The 21,678-nt window shown below is 35.3% G+C and overlaps 1 protein-coding gene across 18 annotated transcripts in view; it reads right to left on the reverse strand.

Moving 5' to 3' along the window:
* LMNTD1 (lamin tail domain containing 1) overlaps positions 1-21,678 on the reverse strand; it is a 452,554-nt gene that overhangs the window by 46,511 nt on the left and 384,365 nt on the right. For 14 of the 18 annotated variants that reach the window (XM_042991984.1, XM_042991983.1, XM_042991973.1 and 11 more), the window contains 3 exons: positions 8,084-8,202; positions 4,863-5,092; positions 2,014-2,212 (listed from right to left, as the gene is read on the reverse strand). In XM_042991984.1, coding sequence (XP_042847918.1) covers positions 2,014-2,212; positions 4,863-5,092; positions 8,084-8,202 — 548 coding nt within the window. Of the gene's footprint in view, positions 1-2,013; positions 2,213-4,862; positions 5,093-8,068; positions 8,203-8,295; positions 8,497-10,031; positions 10,180-21,678 lie in introns of those variants that run through there. The other 4 variants (XM_042991980.1, XM_042991986.1, XM_042991988.1 and 1 more) reach the window with 4 other exon arrangements.

The following is a 21,678-nucleotide window of genomic DNA, read 5'->3' on the forward strand; positions in this document are numbered from 1 at the left end:
ATATTTAAGAAAAAATCAATCCTACAGGAACTCAGCTAGAAAATGACAGTGGAATCATATCCTAACTCATTCTATGAGGCAAGTTTTACCCTGATGCCAAAGCAGACAAAGACATTCATTACAGAAGAAAACTACAGATCAATACTCTTCACAAACATAGATGTAAACATTTGAATCAAAATTTTAGCCAATCAAATTCAACAATATATTTAAAGGGTTAACATTATGATCAAATGAGATTTATTTTAAGAGCTCAGGGTTGCTTTAACATTGAGAAAGAAAAACTATATGATCATCTCAGTAGATGCATAAAAAGCATTTGACAAAATGCTACTCCAACATTCATTCATAATATTCATTGCCACAATTAAACGTTCTGAATCATGATCCTGTTACTCCTTTGTCTGAAATTTTCCCATTGCTTCCCATGCCCATTGTGAAGATCAAATTCCTCAGCCTGGTATTCAAGGCTCACTGTGATCACTCCCCAAATCTGGCCCCTACAGCCCTGTTACACTAATTGATACACTGCTCAGTGGAGCAATGCTGTAAAATGCCTTATATCTCCTAGATCCTAGCTTTTTCTGCCTCCTTCAGTTTGTTTATGCTGTTCCTTTGCTCTAAGTAAGATAGTGGTTCGCAACCTTGGCCGTGTGCTAGAATTACTATGGAGTTTAAAAAAATACCATGCTCTATTCCAGCACTAGAACATCTGACTCAGAGTCTAGGGTAGGATCAGGACATTAAAAATTCTCAGGTGATTCAATTGTGTAGGTAGGGTTGAGAACTAGTGATCTAGGATGTTCTCAAAGACTCCAAATTTGCATACCCCAAATTTACTTATCTTTCTAAGATAATTCTAAATGATAACTCCTTCACAAAGTCTTCCCAGATCATCCTTGGCTAGGAGAAAGTTCTCCTCTAAATGCCTTGATACATTATTTGCCTCTCTCTCAATCCTTACACCTGCAGGTCTTTTCTGATCTACCTGAGTGAAAGTTCTTAAAACCATATTCACAAGTCTTTTTTGAATTTTTGCCCCAAACAAGTCATCATTTTTAACATGGTAGATACTGAATGAACAATTTGATGAAGTGTTTTTGGATGGTTGAAAGAATATTTAGGTGTTCACTACAGTTGAATGGTAATAGTGGGTGATTTTAGGAAATGTGACCTAAGGGGAAATGTTTCCTTTATGTCTGATCATCAAACCTGGCTAACAACTTCTTTTAGCCTTCTAACACCCTCTGTCAACATGTGTTTATTACTAATAATTCACAATTCAATCTGTTGTTAAGGAACAAGAAAATCAGGGTTAAGTAAATGTATAGATGAGTCTACTCTTTTATTTTAGTTCTAATATCAACTTTCATCCTGATAATTCTTTTTGCCATAGATACCAACAACCATAAAAATGGATCAAGGAATAAGTCCACCTTTCTCCTTATATCTTGAACTCAAGAGACTAGTAGAAGAGAAAAAAGATACTAAATCCATCTGAATGATTTCCCAATAATAAAAAAATATAATTGACTTTATTTGTAGGGATTATGTAGTGCTATTTTCTCTGGCATCTTTGAAAAATCAGCATCCTTGTTTGGTTCCCTAGAAAGTTACATTGATTTCTTATCATCGTTCAGAACGTGAAACAGTTGTATTTCAACAAACTGTTTAGGGTTTTAGATGAAATCATGGATGTAACAACAGATTAGAAACAAAACTTTCTGGGGCGCCTGGGTGGCTCAGTCAGTTAAGCGTCTGACTTCGGCTCAGGTCATGATCTCATGGTTCAGGAGTTCAAGCCCTGAACTGGGCTTTGTGCTGACAGCTAAGAGCCTGAAGCCTGCTTTGGAGTCTGTGTTTCCCTCTCTCTCTCTGCCCCTCCCCTGCTTGTACTCTTTCTGTCTCTCAAAAATAAATAAACATTAAGAAAAAAGAAATAAAATTCTCTACTGATATAAAGTAGCTTCTATCCCAAGAGAAGATATTAAATAGTTCAAATAGAATATGTACCTGGATCTAGATTGGCCCACTTCTTCAAGAATCATGGAAAAGTGCTTCCGGGTGTTCTCTGCCTGGAATGAGCATGCAGCAAATTTCTTTGAATCACCAAACAAAGATAGGAAATAATCTTCTCCTTCCCCAGTTACAGCTGTCTCAGGAGCAAGGACTGACAGAGGCTGTTTCTTTGTCATTATGAATCTGTTGACTCCTTTTAAAGAAATCAGTCAAAGAGGAAAGCAACAGAGAGAGAAATAAATAAAAAGACATTAAAGGAACCCAAAGTTGCTATCTTTATTCTTTGCTTCTACAAAATTATATTTATACATTTTACGGTCACTGTCAAACTCAATGAAGATAATTAAAAGCTTTAAGCCAAAGTCTATAAAATAACTAGTGATTATTTTTAGTAACACATAATTTCTAGAGATTATTTCAATAATCTTAAATTATCAATAATATCACTGGCATAATGACTTTTACTCAACTGATTATTAAATACTAGAAGCATTATAAGCTTTCATATGTACTAGAAGCATCATAAGCTTTCCAGGAGGTAAAACATTTGAGTTTCTCAAATTTGGATATGTTATATATAAACACAACTTTATTTTATTTCATATTAGCCATCCTCCCCAAATTATTACCCATAAATTAAAACCTCAAATGAATCCTTCCTACCAACAATTAGTAATTGTGCCAGGTAAAGACTTAAATTTCCTCTAATGAACTAAAATTCTTTATTAGAAAGATAAAGTAATGCTTAATCAGACTCTAGTATGCTCTTGGAAATTTGTTTTTTTTTAAATTATGATTTTGCATGGAAAGAACCATGCTGAGTAAACCTAATCATGTGTCTGCAGAGAGAGTAACACTTCAGAGAGGGACCATGATGGAGTGGATAGAACAAAATATCTTGGATTTACACAGACCTGCAATTGTATCCTGGCTCTGCCACTTAGTAAGCCAATGGATTTAAACTTTTTAATTCTCCATTTTCCTGAACACAAATTATACTACCTTGTGTAAGGCAATGTGAGGACTGAAGAAAATGTAGATAACTGTCTAGCACAGTGTCTAGTATTTAGCAAGTATTCAGTAAGTGATAGCAATTATTGTAGTTCAGGGACTTTGGTTAATGTGACACTGGGTCCAAAATCATCAAAGGATTAAGGCAATCTAGAGTTTGCTTTATATTCTTGTATCTTTAACAAAGCCAAAACAAGATGAAAGATGGATAGGAGTAAACACGTAGTTCCTAAAAAGAATTCCTCAGAGTATTTTGTCTAGAAGCAATGTATGGAATTCAATTAGTTCATTTCCAGTCAAGTGAGTATTTACTTAATCATTAAATTTCTTTGGGGAAGGAGATTATACATTATCTTTGTATTCTAAAAGAAAGAAGATGGATTAATTTTAGTGCCAGTTGTTATTTAATCTAGAAAGGAACCCAGGTATCTATCTATAGAAGTTGAATCTACGGTAACTGAAGGAGAAAACTACATCTCAGCTCAAGTCTCATCTTGCAAGGGGAAACCACTATGTTTTGTTTTTCCCCCTAATACTAAGAGATTGCACATTTAATCCAAATATAGGACATATACCATGATGATACACTGACAAAGAAGGAAAAATATTCCCTCCCTAGATGTAAAGTTGGTATTTTCACTTTTGAGTGTATGGATTTTGGTCACTGCTAAAGGTCAGTGTGATCTTAGGAGGTCTTTGTAAAAAATATATTTTAGGCATAAAAACAATGAAGCATAGGTAATAATGGCATTAGGTGAAATCCCCAAATTAAATAGGAAAATATCAGAAACAAAATGAAACACAGATAAACAGCAGCCAGGCTTAACTGTCCACAGAGTAATAGAGGAAAACAGAGGCATCAAGAGTCATGGGTGTGTTTGTGCTACCAGTTTGGAAACTTGTTGATTGGTAATTGAAATACAGACCCCAAATTTAACCTATTTAATGAGAAGGTGCTTGTAGATATATTCAGATTCACAACTAACTTTTATTTAGTACTTACTGTATGCTAGGTAATTTTAATAAATATTTTACTTAATTCTTAGGCCAGCCCTGTGAAGTTGACATTTTCATCCCTATTTTGCACTTGTGGGTAATGGAACTCAGGGATGTTAAATACCCTTACCTAAAATCTCCCAGTGCAAGAAGTAGAAATATAGTTTAGAGCTAGGTCCTCTGTTTCCAAGACCATGGTCTTTTCAGTAAACCTTGATAATTAATATACCCTCAAAGTTCCCTACACTTGGTTAAAAACAAACATCCTGTGGGTATTGCTAAAGTGCATTGTTTACAGTGTTGGCAACTGTCAAAACCTGACTTTTTCCTATTATAGAACTGTTTCTGTTTTCTTCTCCTCCAAATTCATTATTGTTCTTTTTCTCTCCACTGTTTTGTTACCATTTATTTTGCTTCTTTCTGTTATCTGTCTTTTCCTTACATAAGCCATAAGTCTTCTAATGGCACAAATACACAAGACATCGCTTAGTCTTTCTGATAGTGTTCAGAGGAAGGGGAGTTAATGCTACACATTAGAATTTTCATCTAGCAATTCTAGAGCACCTCAGCCATCAGCCCATGAACATTATGACAATTCAAGATATTTTAATCATGGGGGTGATACATCTGGCCACATACATTTATGTGACCTGAGTATGACTCCAGTGCTAAGATCAATGGTAAGGATAATCAATTACTCTGCATATGGCATTAAGAGATTTGTGTTATTGGAGACAAATCATAACACATCATTCTGACTTCTAGGCACATAAAAAACCTATTGAACTACATGCTTTAAAAAATAGTCTAAAATTTTTGATACATGTTTTACTTACCCAAGCTGTTTGCTGATTGGGAATGGCCCTCTATAGTAGTTTTAGGAGTGTTCTGCCCAGTTGTTGATACAGTTATTCCACTAAACTGAGGGCCAGACGTATAGTAATTGAGAGGTGTGTCATAGGTTAATGACTGTGACAAAGGCAGTGTGGCATCTGAATCTGTTTGAGGAAAAAAATGTACTGAAGATCGCTGTGTCACTGGGCGACCATCATGTGTGTCTTCTCTTCTGTGCACATAAAATAGTATAATAAACAAAGTAAGAAAGTCAAAACGAATAGATACAAACATAAGAATCATGAACTATGATTATTACTCAGAGTTCTGCTTTTTAAAAGAATTATACATCTTGTACGCATAAAGACATCTTACAGTTGTAGTTTTAACGATCTAAGTAAGATGCTTTAAGCCTCAAGACATGCTTTTATTTACTTTTTTACCTAAAAAGTAAATTGCGACTGTAGATGATTTTGAAAACCTACAAAAGTAGAAAGAAGAAAACAAAAGTCACCAAAATGCCACCAACCAAAAATTTTACAATTTAATTCCAGACCTTTTAGTGTATTCTTTTTCACTCAAAATTGAGACTCTAGAAACCATTTATATCCCACTTTTATCACTTGTTACATAATATTCCCCTTTCAATTAGCTTAAAAAGCATGATTATAATTCCTGTTTAATATATCATTGTTTACTAAACCGTTTTCTTTCAATTCCTGTTGCTTAACTAATTTTCTATTTCTATTTCTAATTATAAAAATTCTAGAGTTGATGTCTACTTTCAAATATAGTCTGAAAATTAATTTCTATAAATGCAGAGCACATGTGTACGTGTGTGTGTGTGTGTGTGTGTGTGTGTGTGTGTGTTGAGGGGAATATAGAAAAGAGAGAGAAGAAAGACTTAATTTGCCAGTATTATTTTTATAAGTAAATCTTACTATGAACAAAGATTTTCCTTTCTTTCTTTTTTAAATGCGTAAAGCATTTATTAACTAGTGTGCATTTAAACAAAGCCTCTAAACTACAACACAATTATTTTACAAGTAAAACAATATTCCCATGGCACGACTCATGAAAAGGTTTGTGACAAACTTTGTATGAGTCACATTGAGATTTAGTTACCTCAAAGCAATTTGTGTGTGTGTGTGTGTGTGTGTGTGTGTGTATGCATGTGTGTGTGTGTTTAATACTTGAATTATCAACAAAGTCCTGGGGTCCAAAATCCTTTAGATTTCTGAAAAACTTGGTAAATGGTCAGCTTATGCACCCCTTTACTGGGGGCCACTTATCTACCTCTGTTAGTCAAGAGCTAAGTATTTGCCTTCATGGATTGTCACTATTTTGATCTCTTTATTTTCCAGAGTTCCTATGAAGATATTTTAGCAAGTCTTCTGTTTTTTTGTTTTTTTGTTTTTTTGTTTTTTTTTGTTTTTTTCCAAATGTTTTCATAAGGGAACAAGGGCCTGAAGTTTCCTAATCCACCAAAGTGATATCAGTCTTAATCTCTTTGTTTACCAAGAGGTATTCATAATTTTGTTCTGCAATTTGTAAGTTCCTTCATCAGAAATATTGTATCTGGAGAGTTCTGTACTCAAAGCCAGACTTCTCTAAATGTACCTCTCAGAAGGCACAGACATCCCAGTTAGTTTTTTTTAAATAATTAAATGGCATTGGCTTTGAAAATTGTACTACTAGCCCAATACATGTTAAGCTTGAGCATTTGCCATTTTGCTGACATCCTAAGCACTCATCTTTGTCATAAAAGCTCTAACCTATGAAAATATACTCTTGTGTATGTTGTGGTGGGTAGTGGGAAGGAGACTATAGAGGTAAATTGTCAAATTACAAATATTTAGTCTCTGTCCAACCTGAGACAGGATCATATGATATGATTTTTGCCTGATACTAGCTAGAATAAGCAGGAAAAGTACTTTTCTCTTTCAAAGTTCCTTACATCTATCTGGGTTTCATTACAAACTGCCTATATCTTTTCAGCATGTTCATTTTATAAGCTTCAAAGTTTTTTTCTTCCTCCAGTAAAACAATAGCATTTTGGAATAATTTAATTCCACAGAAGATTCCTAATAAGCTTTTGCAAATGTTGTGATTAAAGAAATCTGGCCTAGGGCCACAAAGTATTCTTATTTTTGTAGTTGAATAAGAAATTTCTAATAGGTGCACATACTTTTGTAAGAGCTCCAACATTTCAGGAAGAGACACATGTCTAGACACATTATTTAAACCCTGTACTCACTGACTTGTTAGACTCTTTTTGGAAGATAAGGGATTTGTCCTAGTGCTTAGTTAGCTTTGCCTCTATTGTATGGAATTTTCTAAGCTCTTTGTTGGTACTTTGTTACCTCTGGGATTGATTAGCACTAAACCAGAGGTAGTTATAAAAGTTCAATTCCCACATTTCAATGTTATTTTAAGGGGTACTACATTGGTAATACTGACACCAATCATTTCTCAGATGACCTCAGATGACCATTTAAAAAATGGACTTGAACTGAACAGTAAACACAGGACACCTAGGTGCGAAATAACATTAGCTTTAAATTGGGTATATTCAGGGAGTTCCTGTCTGGCTCAGTTTGTAGAGCACATGACTCTCAGTCTCAGGATCGTGAGTTAAAGCCCCATATTGGACATGGAGCCTATTTAAAAAAAATTTAGGTATTTAAGTTGGGTATATTCAATACTAGAGGCCATTAAAAAAAACCTGGAAAACCTATGCTAATCCTGTAATTGATAGAATGATTTAATTAGTAAAAACAGGGAGTTGTAGTTTTTTGCTTTTGTTTTTCTTTCTTTTTTTTTTTTGGTGGTGGTGGGGTGAGTTGCAGTTTTTATTTCACATCCTCACAGGCATTTTCCAAACCAAAATTCTCTATCAATTCTTTGTCCCCAAGGTCAGTAAAGTAGTTCTAAAGAAATTATCTGCCAATTTCCTTAACACGCTAGATATAAGTTTTGGAGTCTCAACCATGACTCATATGATAGAGATCTGTACAGGTGAACTTTTGTATTACTCAAGGACTGTACTTTATAACACAGTGGTTGGGGAAATAGTTGTATGTTATAGTTAATTTTAGAAAATGTGTGGAATCAATTCTAGTTACAACTACTTCATAAGATATTTTGAAACAAGAGGTCAAGTACGCCCTCATTATCCTCTAAAACTCAGATCCTTCTCTCCTCTCACTTATGCCATTCTTACTGTGCTTGATTCTCCATTTTATCTTCCTGCTCATGGACTTCACTCTGCAGGGCCACTGAAGTTTTCTGACTGGCTTGCATGTCTTTCATCTTGGCTAGAAGAAAAGTCTCTTTTCTTTCCTGGGGAAAAAAAATCATGATATTAGGAATAAATATAGCTGAATTTGAAGGTAGACTTTATTTTCAAGTGACCTCATCAGTTAATCTAACTACCTCAAAGCATATGCCAGATTAAATAATTTCTTTCCCAAACTGGTGCCAGAGCCAGGCTTCTAATGTAAATATGTAAATATTGACATAGCCAATACTGGTATTAGCTAATGATATTATGCAAATCAAGGTGAAGGTGCGTAACATTCACTTGAAGCAGCTCAAGAGGCAGGGCGGCAACCCAGCAAGGCTACCTTTATGACTATAACTTTCATATCTGGCCAACACTGCCTGTTAGAACACTGTGAGGTAATGTCTCCATAGTTACAAAGTTCCAGTCTCTGAGCAATTACTATATTGATGCTGCACCTGCTTTTCAATTTGCAGACAGTAAATAAGGTAACTTGCTTTTAGGAGAGCCATATCTCTCACCAGATAAATTTTGATACCAAAATATTCAATATCCTATTTTGGATATCTGAGGGTCAAGGCCTATATATAAATACTGGGAGCATTAGTTACTGTTTTTAATTGTTTTTTTTTTAATTTATTTTGTTTTGGCAAATGTCTTTGAACACACACAAATGGCCAAGCAGCAGGAACAGAAAACTTGTATACTTTTCAGGCAGAAAGAAACCTATTGGTAGAAATAGTGAAATCAAAGCAAGGAGGACCTAAATTCTTCTCCTAGTTATGCCAGCAGTATGGTTTAGAAAAAATCACTTAGTTCAGATTCCAACCTTGAATAAAAGATTCACACTTAATGCTTTATGATAATTATGACATAAGAATAAAATTAACACATAGGAAGGTACATGACTGTACACAGTAATAAGGCAGATTAACAATGATGATTACTGGGTGAGTAAGTTCATTTAATAAATATTTAAATAAGCATCCACTCTGTACCAGGAACCAGATAGGCACTAACAATTCCTTCTTCAAGGAATAAAGATAAACATCTTCCAATTTAGATTAGAAAATAGCTTCCATCAGGGAATGATGAATAATAGTTAAATACAAAGGCCAACGAACAAAGTAACTGCTTTAATAAGTCAAAAGAAAAAGATTTCTTGGGGAACCTATGAAATACTGGCATGGAGGATCCTAAACTTACCTCTTCACACAGATACCCCTAGATAACAGCCACATCAGTGTAACTAACTCAGAAAATGACATGAAGACTGGCAGAATAGACTCTCCACAGTTAATTTTGGAAAGGAGGCCACATAAAAAAATGGTAGAAAGGGTGGAACCCCAGTTGCGAGCCAAACTAACCTGTGAGACTAACCACAAATACCAGAGGGACACCACAAGCACAGAAAAGGAGGAGAACAGATTCCACACCAGGCACCCCAGACATATGGGGCCTGAACTGGGAAGATGAGTCCCCATAACATTTGGCTTTGAAAATCAGAAATTCTTAACTTTGAGTTTTCACAATCACTGGGTTTTAACACTGGGAACTTTAAAAATCAGTGGGCTCAGCTCCAGGAGAGCCAGAAGGTGACAGGAAACAGTTCCCACCCTTAACAAAACAGCACACAACTTTGACAAGATACAGCATAGAAGCAGCAGTTTGAAAAGCACCTGGGGTACACCAGGAAGATTTATTTACTAATGTCAGAATGTGTGCTAGAGGAACAGGAATCTTTAAGAAATTTCTCCAAGAACAAAAGAGCTGGTGGGCACCATTATCTCCATCTATCCCCAGCATGGATAGCCAGACATCTGTGGGAGCCAGCATGAACACTTGGTACCTAGCTTAGGTTTCATCCTCCAAGAAGATGAGCACTTACCTTGATAACACTTGTGTGCCCTGCCCCCACATTCTCCTGTAGACTGCCCCATCCATCCTGCCTTAATCCTTCCAAAGTCATGTCTGATGCAGTGCCTTCTACAAGCAGCCCTGACAGTGGCCAGCACGACTCCAAAATGACTCTTGCTCTGGTGAGAGGGAAAGATAATCACACAGGTCAGTTCCACTGCAGCCTTAGGGGTGGGCTGGGGGAAAACATCTGATCTAACTGCTGGCCCTGCCCACTGACAAAAACTTCACAGGGGACAGCACAAAGAGAAAGCCCTGTAGTTGGGGGGGCCACTGCAAACAGACAGACTGAGGGCAGACATCTGGTCTGATAGGTTTCACTCACCAAAAAAAGCCACTCAGGAGACAATGCAGGGATAGCAGCCTGCAGGTAAGTGCAACTACAGTTCTGGATAACAGGCTGAGGGCAAGCGACTGGTCTGACCCAACTACACGCACAAAGTGGTCCCGGACTATCCTCATAATAGCACAGAGACCAAATCCTGCCCACAACAAAGATGACCACCCAGCCGACTGGAGTGAAGGAAAATGTGGCTCGGCCACAACAGTAGTGTGCATGTAACACACATAGGAGACATCTCTGAAGTGCCAGGTTCTGATGAACAAGGGACATTGCACTACAGGGCACTATAGGACCTCTTCTTCATAAGTCCATTACTTTCAAGAGATATAATTGACTTTCCTAATACATAGAAACAAACATATTTAGACAAAATGACACAGAGGGATATATCCCAAATGATCAGGACAAAATCATAACAAAATGATTTGGAGATGAGAAATATGCCTCATAGAAATTCAAAGGAATGGTCATAAAGATACTAATTGGATGTGAAAAAAGAGTGGAGTGGAGGATCTCAGTGAAACCTTCAACAAAAAGGCAGAAAATATAAAAAAGAACCAATCAGAGATAGAGAACTAAATTACTGAAATTAAAAAATACACTGGAAGGAATCAACAGTAGATAAGAGAAAGCAGAAAAATGGATCAGTGAGCTGGAAGACAGAATAATGAAAAGCAAAGAAACTGAACAACAAAAAGAAAAAAAAGTATAGTAAAAAATGAGAATATTTCAAGGCAACTCAGTGACATTATCAAGCACAATAACACTGATATTATAGGTATCCCAGAAAAAGAAGACAGAGAAAGGGGAGGGGCAGATAATTTATTTGAAGAAATAATAGGTTAAAACCTCCCTAATCTGAGGAAGGAAATAGACATCCAGATCTAGGAGGAACAGAGAGCCCCCAACAAAATCAACGCAAGGAGGTCCACACCAAGACACATAATAATTATAATGGCAAAAAGTAATGGCAAAGAAATAATCCTAAAAGCACCACGAGAGAAGAAAACAGTTACATACAAGGGAAACCCCATAAAGCTATCTGCTGATTTTTCAGCAGACACTGTATGCCAAAAGAGAGTGGCATGATATATTCAAAATGCTGAAAGAAAAAAACCTGTAACCAAGAATACTCTATCCAACAATGCTATCCTTCAGAACAGGTGAAATAAAATAGTTTCCTAGACAAAATTTAAAGGGGTTCATCACTGTATCAGCCTTACAAAAAATGTTAAAAGGAATTTTTGACTGGAAAGAAAATGGCCATAATCAAGAATAAAAAAGTTATGAAATGAAAAGGTTTCACAGGTACACACAAACATAATAAGTAGTAGATTAATTACTTATAAAGCCAATGTAGCTAAATCACAAAAGCAGTAAAGTCATATCTATAAAAAATCAGTTAAGGGATAAGCAAAATAAAAGGATGTAAAGTATGACATCATATACATAAAACGTGGGAGGGGACAGTAAAAATTCAGTGCTTTTAGAATGGGTTCAAACTTAAATGACCATCATCCTAAAATAGACTGCCATATGCATAGGATCTTATATATCAACCTAATGATAATCACAAATAGAAAACTGTAAGAGATATGCAAAGAATAAAGGGGAAGGATTCCAAGTATATCACTAAAGAAAACAAGCCAAAAGGGAAGAGAGCAAGAGAGGAAAGGGAGAAGAACTACAAAACAAACAAACAAACAAAAAACCATAAAACAAGTAACAAAATGCAATAACTACATACCTATCAATAATTACTTTGAATGTAAATGGATTAAATGCTCAAATCAAAACATGGGATGACTAAATGGATAAAAAAGCAAGACCCATCTATATGCTGCTTTTAAGAGACTCACTTCTTTTTCTTAATTTATTTATTTAAATTCAAGTTAATTAACATACAGTGAAGTATTTGTGTCAGGAGTACAGCACAGTGATTCATCTCTTACATATAATACCCAAGTGCTCATCCCAATTAATGCCTTCCTTAATGCCTGTCACCCACTTAGCCCATCCCCCCAACCACCTCCCCTCCAGAAACCTTCAGTTTGTTCTCTGTATTTAAGAGTCTCTTATGGTTTGCCTCCCTCTCTGTTTTTATCTTACATTTTTTTTCCTTTCCCTATGTTCATCTAGTTTGTTTCTTAAATTCCACATATGAATGAAATCATATGATATTTGTCTTTCTCTGACTTATTTGCTTGGCATAATACACTCTAGTTCCATCCACATTGTTGCAAATGGCAAGATTTCATTCATTCTGATTGCTGAGTAATATTACATTGTGTGTGTATGTATATAGGTATATATATCTCATATCTTTTTTATCCATTTATCAGTCAATACACATACAAAAATGCTGTCTCAAAGGGGCACAGGCATCCCACTGTTTATAGCAGCACTATCAACAATAGCCAAATTATGGAAAGAGACTCACTTCTAGCCTAAAGATGCAAGCAGGCTGAAAGTGAAGGGATGGAAAAAGCATTATCATTCAAATAGAAGTGAAAAGAAAGCCTGGGTAAAAATAGTTATATTGGACAAAACAGACTTTAAAATAAAGATTGTAACAACAGACAAAGAGGGATACTATTTTATGATAAAGGGAACAATCCAACACGAAGATATAACAATTGTAAATATTTATGCACCAAACATGGAGCCCCCAATTACATAAAGCACCTATTAACAGACATAAAGGAAGTGATCTATAGTAATACAATAATAGTAAAGGACTTTAACATCCACTTAAATTGATGGATATATCATCTAGACAGAAAAATCAACAAAGAAACTGTGGCTTTGAATGACACACTGGACCAGATGGCTCTAACAGATACATTCAGAACATTCCATCCAAAAATAGCATAATAAACATTTCTTTTTTCAAATGAACATGGAATATTCTTCAGAACACATGTTGGGTCACAAAACAAGTCTCAAAAAATTAAAAAAGATTGATATATCATGAATCTTTTCTGATCATAATGGTATGAAATTAGAAATCTATCACACACACACAAATCTGGAAGAACACAAATACATGGAAGCTAAACAACATGGTAGTAAACAATGAATGAAGATATATGCACCCTCTTGTTTACTACAGCATTATTTACAGTAGCCACGTTATGGGAACAACCCAAGTTCCATCAATAGATGAATGGGTAAAGAGGAGGTGGTATATACACAATGGAATATTACTCCAGCCATAAAAATAGTGAACTCTTACAATATACAACAACATGGATGGAGCTCGCGGATACAATGCTAAGTAAAATAAGTCAGAGAAAGACAAGTACCATATGATTTTACTCATATGTGTAATTTAAGAAAAAAAACAAGAAAAAAAGGGAAAAACAAAAAAAAAAGATTCTTAAATATAGAGAACAAACTGGTGGTTGTCAGAGGACAGGTGGGTGGGGGGATGGGTGAAATAGGTGAAGGGGATTAAGAGTGCCCTTATCATGATGAGCACTGAGTACTGTATAGAATTGTTGAATCACTATATTGTACACTTAAAATTAATATAACACTGTATATTAATTATAATTGAATTTAAAAAATGAGTAAAAAAAGAAATGACAAGAAATATACTACTTGAAGTTATAGTGAAGCAAGTAAGCTAGAGGAGGGTAAACATTTGACTGTATTTTCTCTGTCTTGGAGATGAAGCATAATTCCTTATTAGGGTTGTGGGCCAATTATGTAAACATAGCATAAAGAGATTTATAAATTTATACTTATTCTTAGGAAATAAGTAAAAATGAATTTATTATTTCTTACCACTATCCCAGTTTCCCTAATTCTACCTGACTGGTTTCTTAGTTGTTAAAATTTTCTGTACTTGAACTACATATATTACCATGAAGTCATTATGATCTCACTTGTTTTATCAGAGAACCTATTCACATTCTGCAACATAGTTTGGAGAAACAAAATTTCATCAACTGAGAAAAATTTTGAAAAGCTTTAAGTTTGCGAATGTTCCACTAGTCATTCCCCATACAGGATCTTCCTTATTTATTTTCCCAAAGTTATAGCATATATGCAGCTAAAACTAAGCTCAAACTAAGTAAGTGGTTTTCAACAGGGTATGAAGTGAACCATGGAGGGCATTTTGCAAATGTGAAAGAACAGTGACAGTAGTCATAAAGATTGGTGGGGATACGAGCCAGAGACTTTCTTAAATATTGCAAATAATTTTCCCACATACTACATAATTTTCCAGACAAAGATGAAAACTAGTTTATAATTATCTGAGTGCAAAGCCCAATTCCATATTACCTATAAATACAAAATATTTTTGCAAAATTTAAATATATACTAAAATCTCCACGAAGTAACTATTTGTTTACATTGAGGAAGAGTGTATTGGTTTGTTCAGAACTTTTCAAAGAGTTGTTTGTCAGTTTGGAAAAATTACACCATCAATGGTAATACCACATGGTGTATTCATGTGATTTATATAATGTACCTGAAAATACATAATAATGGTAGAAAAAACAATAATAGCAATAACAACAACAAAATCAACCTGATATTTAATAATATTAAGGAATAAAAGTTAAATATTTTAGGTGTGTTTGGCATTATGATTGTATTCATTAAGAATAATCCTTACTGTTTAGAAATACATACTGAAGCTTTTTACATAAAGTTATATGATGTCTAGATTTGCTTCAAAATAATACAGATCATAAGAAGTGAATGGAGATGGAGATGAAAAAGATGGGCCATGATTTGTAACTGTTGAAGCTCAGTAATGAATACAAGGAGGTTTGTTATACATTATGTCTATTTCTTCTTTAAATGTTTGGATTTTTCTAGAGTAAAAAGGCTAGAACACACGTTTCATTTTGGGATCTGTAGACTTTAAACATTGATGGTATCATCATCATGGCTGTCTCTAGCTCAGGAAGGACAGGGTCAAGCAAGAGCTGAAGGGGAAAAGCAGAAGCACCTACTGTTTATGAGGTACAATAGTCTTTACACAGATCCTTTCATCACAGCTCTGGAAGATAGGAATTGCTCCATTTTCTCAAACGAGGGGGTAGAAGTTCAGAGAGATGAATACCTCTTCCAAGGTTATACCACCAATAGATGGCAGAGCCAGAATATGGTCTCACATTTATTTGTTGCAAAGACTCCTTCACTGTACCCCCTGTTTCTCTGTTGTAATTCTTATCCAAAATCTTCCTAACTCCTTCCATGGTAACTGCCTGACTACTTACTCCTGAACCAGCTTTGCCCTGGTTTCTCTCTGCTTTGATCTCCAATGACTCTCTCCCCTGGCTTCCAGAACCTGTGTCAATTCTCTCTTTGGTCTTATCCTTTGTTGGAAAACTGCTAGAATTTTGCATGAGAAACTGAAGTACTCCCCATGAGACAGATATAGGGTAAAACAGAATAATGAAAACTTTTTTTTTATTTTGTGAGCCTTTACCTTAATTAAGAAAAATTAAAAGAGTTAAAATACTATATTCAGCAATTTTAAAAAACCAGGGAAACATTACATGCACATAATTTTTTAAAAGCTGAAAAACACAAAGAACTGGCTTTATGCATTCTAGTCCTCTGTTTCCACATATGGAGAACATTTACACAGTAGGGGATTTTATTAAATTGGTAATATAAATAAAATGTCTTGTGTGAATGCAGACTGTATATATAAAGAGAATTTCCATCCCCTCTCAGGCCATGGGTGGGAATATTCATATGCAGTAATATGCAGTTGAGGATTACAATTTAAAACATGACATATTTCACTAGCTAAGATTCAAGAGTTCGTATATATAGGAATACAGTTTCACATTTGCACCTACATAAATATAGTATAAATTCCTATTGCAAAGCATCTTCCTAGTGTAAAAATGAACTAGGTTGATTCATCTCCTTCCCAAGATCCACATATAAGTAACAGAGCTGCAAACATAGATACTATTATTTTACCTTGCAGTCAGGGTCATGTTAAGATCCTACTGGAGATGTTCACAGAAAGGATAAAGAACCATTTGGGGGAGGTTCCAGTTTCAGATAGTTTGTCCAAATACCTTCACAGGTCTTTCCTGTCACAAAACTCTATTCGGAAACAACACTAAGACTTTAGATCTGCCTATGTGGTATTAAGTATCAAGCAAAGGTTTCAACCCTCAGACATTCCTATCAGTTTTAGCACTGTCTCATAAATAACTGCATAGTTATTTCACACATAGGGTACATGTATTTTAGGTTTAGTCTTTATCCATCAATAGTTTCTATCCATTTTCTTTAAAGGAATATAATGCTTATTATTCTAAGACAGGTTATCTCAGACTTGTTTAGGGGGCAGAGACCCAGATCACATTCTTATTTGCAGAGCACCATGTTCTTTGCAAAATATTAAAAAAATATAAATCAATATTTTTATTTCATCTACACATTATTTTAATATATTTTTACTAGCAAAAAGAAATCCATCATATATTATTTGTATAACATATAACCTCACAATCACCAGCTTACACATCTTAAAACACCCAACAAACTGTTGAACCGAGAACAAATGGTTGGTTTTGAGTTTTTCTATCAATATGAATTTGCAATTTCATTTTCTTCTGTCATCTATTGGCAAACTTTAGCAGAAAAATGGTATCTGGAACCAAAGACTTGTAAAAAATCATTGGAAAACAATTTGAATTGAGTAAATGTTATCCATTAGCTTTTTTTCCCCCTCTGCAAGCAGGGTAAAGGCAATCATTATTCAATATTACAGTCAAATGCTCTCTCTCTACAGCTTATGGAACACTCGTACCCCATAGGAACACTGTGTAATAAACACTGGATTAAAAGAGTACGAAAGAGAGTTATTAGAAGCCTGAATATAAAGCCTTCCAGGGGCCTCAGGCAAAAATATGTCTAAATGGAGCCCAGCCAAGCTCAAAGTGGAAGCTCACCCAGGCAAAGGGCACCTCCTTCTCTTCCTCTGCACATATAACAAATTTGATCTGTGGTACCTACTGTTAGCATTACTCATTATTGATGATGGTGATAGGTGGCAATTGAGAGGTACAGTTCACCAAGGGTGAATTAGTTATTCTTGAAAAATCCCATGATACTATTTATATAAATGAAGCTGCTTTTATTAGTTTACTGACAGTTTGAGTTATAAGTAAACTTAAATTGGGAAATTTAATTTAAGTTAGCAGCTTTCTTCTCCATGTGCAAATGAGAAAACAGAAGAAATCAGGATGTTGCTAATACTATTGATGACCCTGAGATTTGAGTTATATCTTTTATAAGAGGATACTTGTGACTTTGACTAGCAACAGAAAAGTCACTGGGGTGGATAATAATACTGTGTCTGAAATTTTACTGTGTCATTTCTTTGAGACCCTGTATGTTAGAAAGAGGTGAGAATCCAGACACCTGAGATGGAATGAGAAAATCCATGCACTGTTTGGAAATGGAGTTCTCAAAAGTTGGACAGTCAATGAACTGAGGCACCCAGGTGCCCCTCCATTTACTAGTTTTACTACAATTTGGGCAAAAATTCTAATTTTATAGTGGTAACCTTTTCACTGGTGTTCTATCAGGAGAAAAGTTTAAAAATCACAGTTACATACCATCCTCAAGAGCTCCAAATCAAGTCAAATGATTATAATCAGAATTTGTAGGCTTAGCAAATGTCCATCGACTGATGATGGATAAAGAAGATGTAGTATATGTATACAATGGAATATTACTCAGCAATCAAAAATAACACAATCTTGCCATTTGCAATAACTTGGATTGAACTGGAGTGCATTATGATAAGCATATGATTTCATATGATTTCACTCATGTGGAATTTGAGATACAAAACAGATGAACATAAGGGAAGGGAACATAAGGGATGAACATAAGGGAAAATAATATAAAAACAGAGAGGGAGACAAATCATAAGAGACTCTTAAATACAGAGAACAAACAGGGTTGCTGATGGGGTACTGGGTGGGGAGATGGGCTAAATGGGCAAGAGACATTAAGGAGAACACTTGTTGGGATGAGCACTGGGTGTTATATGTAAGTGATGAATCACTACATTCCATTCCTGAAATCATTATTACACTATATGTTAACCAACTTGGATTTACGTTACAAAAAAAGAATTTATAGGGTTAGCGTATATAACTCTTAAAAAGCTGGTCTCACAATGATCCTTTGAGATATGGCTTCCTAGAAAAACAGAATGATGTTGAACATAAATGGAATGGTCCCATTTCAGTGATATAACAGGGGTACCGTGGGACATAGCCCTGAGGAAAAGTGAGCTTTCAGTAGATAATGGCTAATCAGTGCGTATCAGGTGTCAAGGTGAAGTACAAGGACTTCCTGTGGATTCTCTCAATTCATCCTCACAATAAGTAAATGCTACAGGTTCTATTATCAGGCTCATGAGAAAACTGAGGTCCAGAGAGATAAAGCAACCTGCCTGCAGTTACACAATCATTAAGTGGTGGGATCTGGAAATAGACCCATGTCCATCTGACTACACCGCCAAGATTCTGAAGCACCATTCTGTGGCGACATGATACATTTAGTAATCTTTTGAGTCTCAGAGTTACTGTGAAGAGAGTCCCCACACAGCCAGCCACCTCTTTTTTCTTTTTAATTTTTTTTTAACATTTATTCATTTTTGAGAGAGAGAGACAGCATGAGTGGGGGAGGAGCAGAGAGGGAGACACAGAATCTGAAGCAGGCTTCAGGCTCCGAGCTGTCAGCACAGAGCCCAACATGGGGCTCAAACCCACAAACTGTGAGATCATGACCTGAACCGAACTCAGACGTTTAACCCACTGAGCCAATCAGGTGCCCCGACACACAGCCACTTCTTATATGGTAAGTGTTACAACATAGTCTTAGTTTTGTTGTTGTTCTTTGTTCACATTTGTTTCTCCCTTAGTTTTTTGAGTGTATCCTCTTACAATTCAAAGTCAGCCATAATCAATAGTGAATACTACTACTACTATCAGCTATTATTTACCATGTTTTCTATTTGTGTTAAGTACTCTACGCATATGATCTCATGTCACCCTTTTAAGGATGCATTATTATCTGCCTTTCACAGATTAGCATGTTGATGCCTATAGCAGTCAGGTAATTGCCCAGAGTAACACAGCTATAAAGTAGCAGAGCAAGGGCCAGAGTTAAGGTCTGGTATCACTTTAGGGATTACTTTCTTCACCATTACACCACACTATTCTCTGAAAAATATTGAGCACCGCTGTTTACAAGGCAATTGGACTCTGTAGTAATATAAACAGATGTCAAACATGTTCCTTGCTGTTCTGGAGTTTAGTCTTTTGATGGGACAGTAGTATCTGAATATGAAAAAAAACAATGCATAACAGAATATGATATGAATCAAAGGAATAGTTTGTTAAGAGCTACAAGAACTCAGCACAGAATTACTTGTGCTGTTGTTTTGTCACCTCAGAAGAGGTGAGATAAGGTGAACCTCAAAAGATAGGATTTCAAAAGTCAGAGAACAGGAAGGAAGACATTTATTAACTTATTATTTCAGGCATGCATTCATTTAACAAATATGCCGTAATTGTTTGCTGTTGCTAGACAGTGTGGAATGTGCTTCTCTGGCAAGCCTCAAAATGCAGGGGTAGACATGGCGTAGGCATATCAATGGCTGAGACAGAGAGATAGCCTGGATGTACAGTGTGAAGTAGAACCAGAGAGACGGGAGACCAGGCTGTGGAAGGCCTTACACCTAGACCAAGGAGTATGCATAATGCAGGCATTTATTTGCTCCTAATGGTTCAATAATTAGACTAATTATAGGACACTTCAGGAATTTCTTGCTTATATTTGTGTTGATGTGTGTGTGTGTATGTTGGAAAGGGGTTGCTTTTTTTTTTTTTAATAGAAATTCTTTATATATTCCAGATCAAAGTTCTTTGCTGGATTTATGTATTATAAATGTATTCTCTTAAACTGTACTTTGTCTTACAACTCTCCAGATGGTACATTTTGAGTAGACTTTGTAATTTTTAGACAAAATTTTTTAACGTTTATTTATTTTTGAGAGATAGAGACAGAGTGCGAGCGGGGGAGGGGCAGAGAGAGGGAGACACAGAATCTGAAGCAGCAGGCTCCAGGCTCTGAGCTGTCAGCACAGAGCCCGATTTGGGGCTTGAACTCAGGAACAACGAGATCATGACCTGAGCCAAAATCGGACGTTTAAGCGACGGAGCCAACCACGCGCCCCATTAGAGTTTGTTAATTTTAATGAAGTTTAATTTATAAACTTTTTTAACTTAATGATTTTGTGTCCTGTTTAAGATGTTTATCTATCTCAAAGTCATAAAAATATTGGACTATTTTTTCTCTTACAAGTTATACTTTTTTCTCTTTCACATTTATAATTTACCTTAAATTAATTTTTGCTTATGGTATGCCAAAAGATTCAAGGTTTAGTTCTTTTTTCACATGGCTATCCAATAGATCCTGCTGTATTTACTGAAAAGACAGTATTGAAAGATAATGGTGCCTTAGTTGTAAATCATGTGACCATATCGTTGGGTCTCTGTTCTGTTCTATTAGTCTGTCTATCCTTGTGCTATTACCACGTTGTCTTAATTAATGTAACTGTATAGTATAGTGTAGTATAGTATAGTATAAGTCTTCCAAATTTGTTCTTTTCAATGTTATTATACTATTCTAGGTTCTTTGATTTCCATATGAATTTTTAGAATCACCTTAATTAAAAAAACAGTTTAGACTTTTATTGGGGTTATACTGAATCTGCAGATCAATTTGGAAATACTGGATTACCTGTAATCTTCCTTTCTGGTAATATTTTTGTCAGGTTTTGGTATAAACATTATGCTGGTCTCATTAAGCAGTTGGCAACTGCCTTTGCCAACTATCTTTTTCCATCATTTGGAAGAATTTGTGTAAGATTGGCATTATTACTTCCTTATATCCAAGGTACAATTTACTGATGAAACATTCTGGTTATAGACTTCACTTTCTGAGAAGTTTTAAAATTCAATTTCTTTAGTAGTTATAGGACTGATCATATTTTCTATTTTTTTATGTTGGTTTTTGGTAACCCATACTTTTACCAAATTTTTTTCAAAATATCCTTTTAATATCTTTTTAATGTTGGTGGAATCTGTGGTGTCATCTCCATTTTCATCACTGATAGTCATTTGTCTCTTTTTTTCTAAATTAATTTTATCAATTCTTTTAAACAACCATCTATTGATTCTTTGATCTTCTTTATTACGTGATTAAT

The sequence above is a fragment of the Panthera tigris genome, chromosome B4 (assembly GCF_018350195.1).
Source record: "Panthera tigris isolate Pti1 chromosome B4, P.tigris_Pti1_mat1.1, whole genome shotgun sequence".
NCBI classification, from domain to species: Eukaryota; Metazoa; Chordata; class Mammalia; order Carnivora; family Felidae; genus Panthera; species Panthera tigris.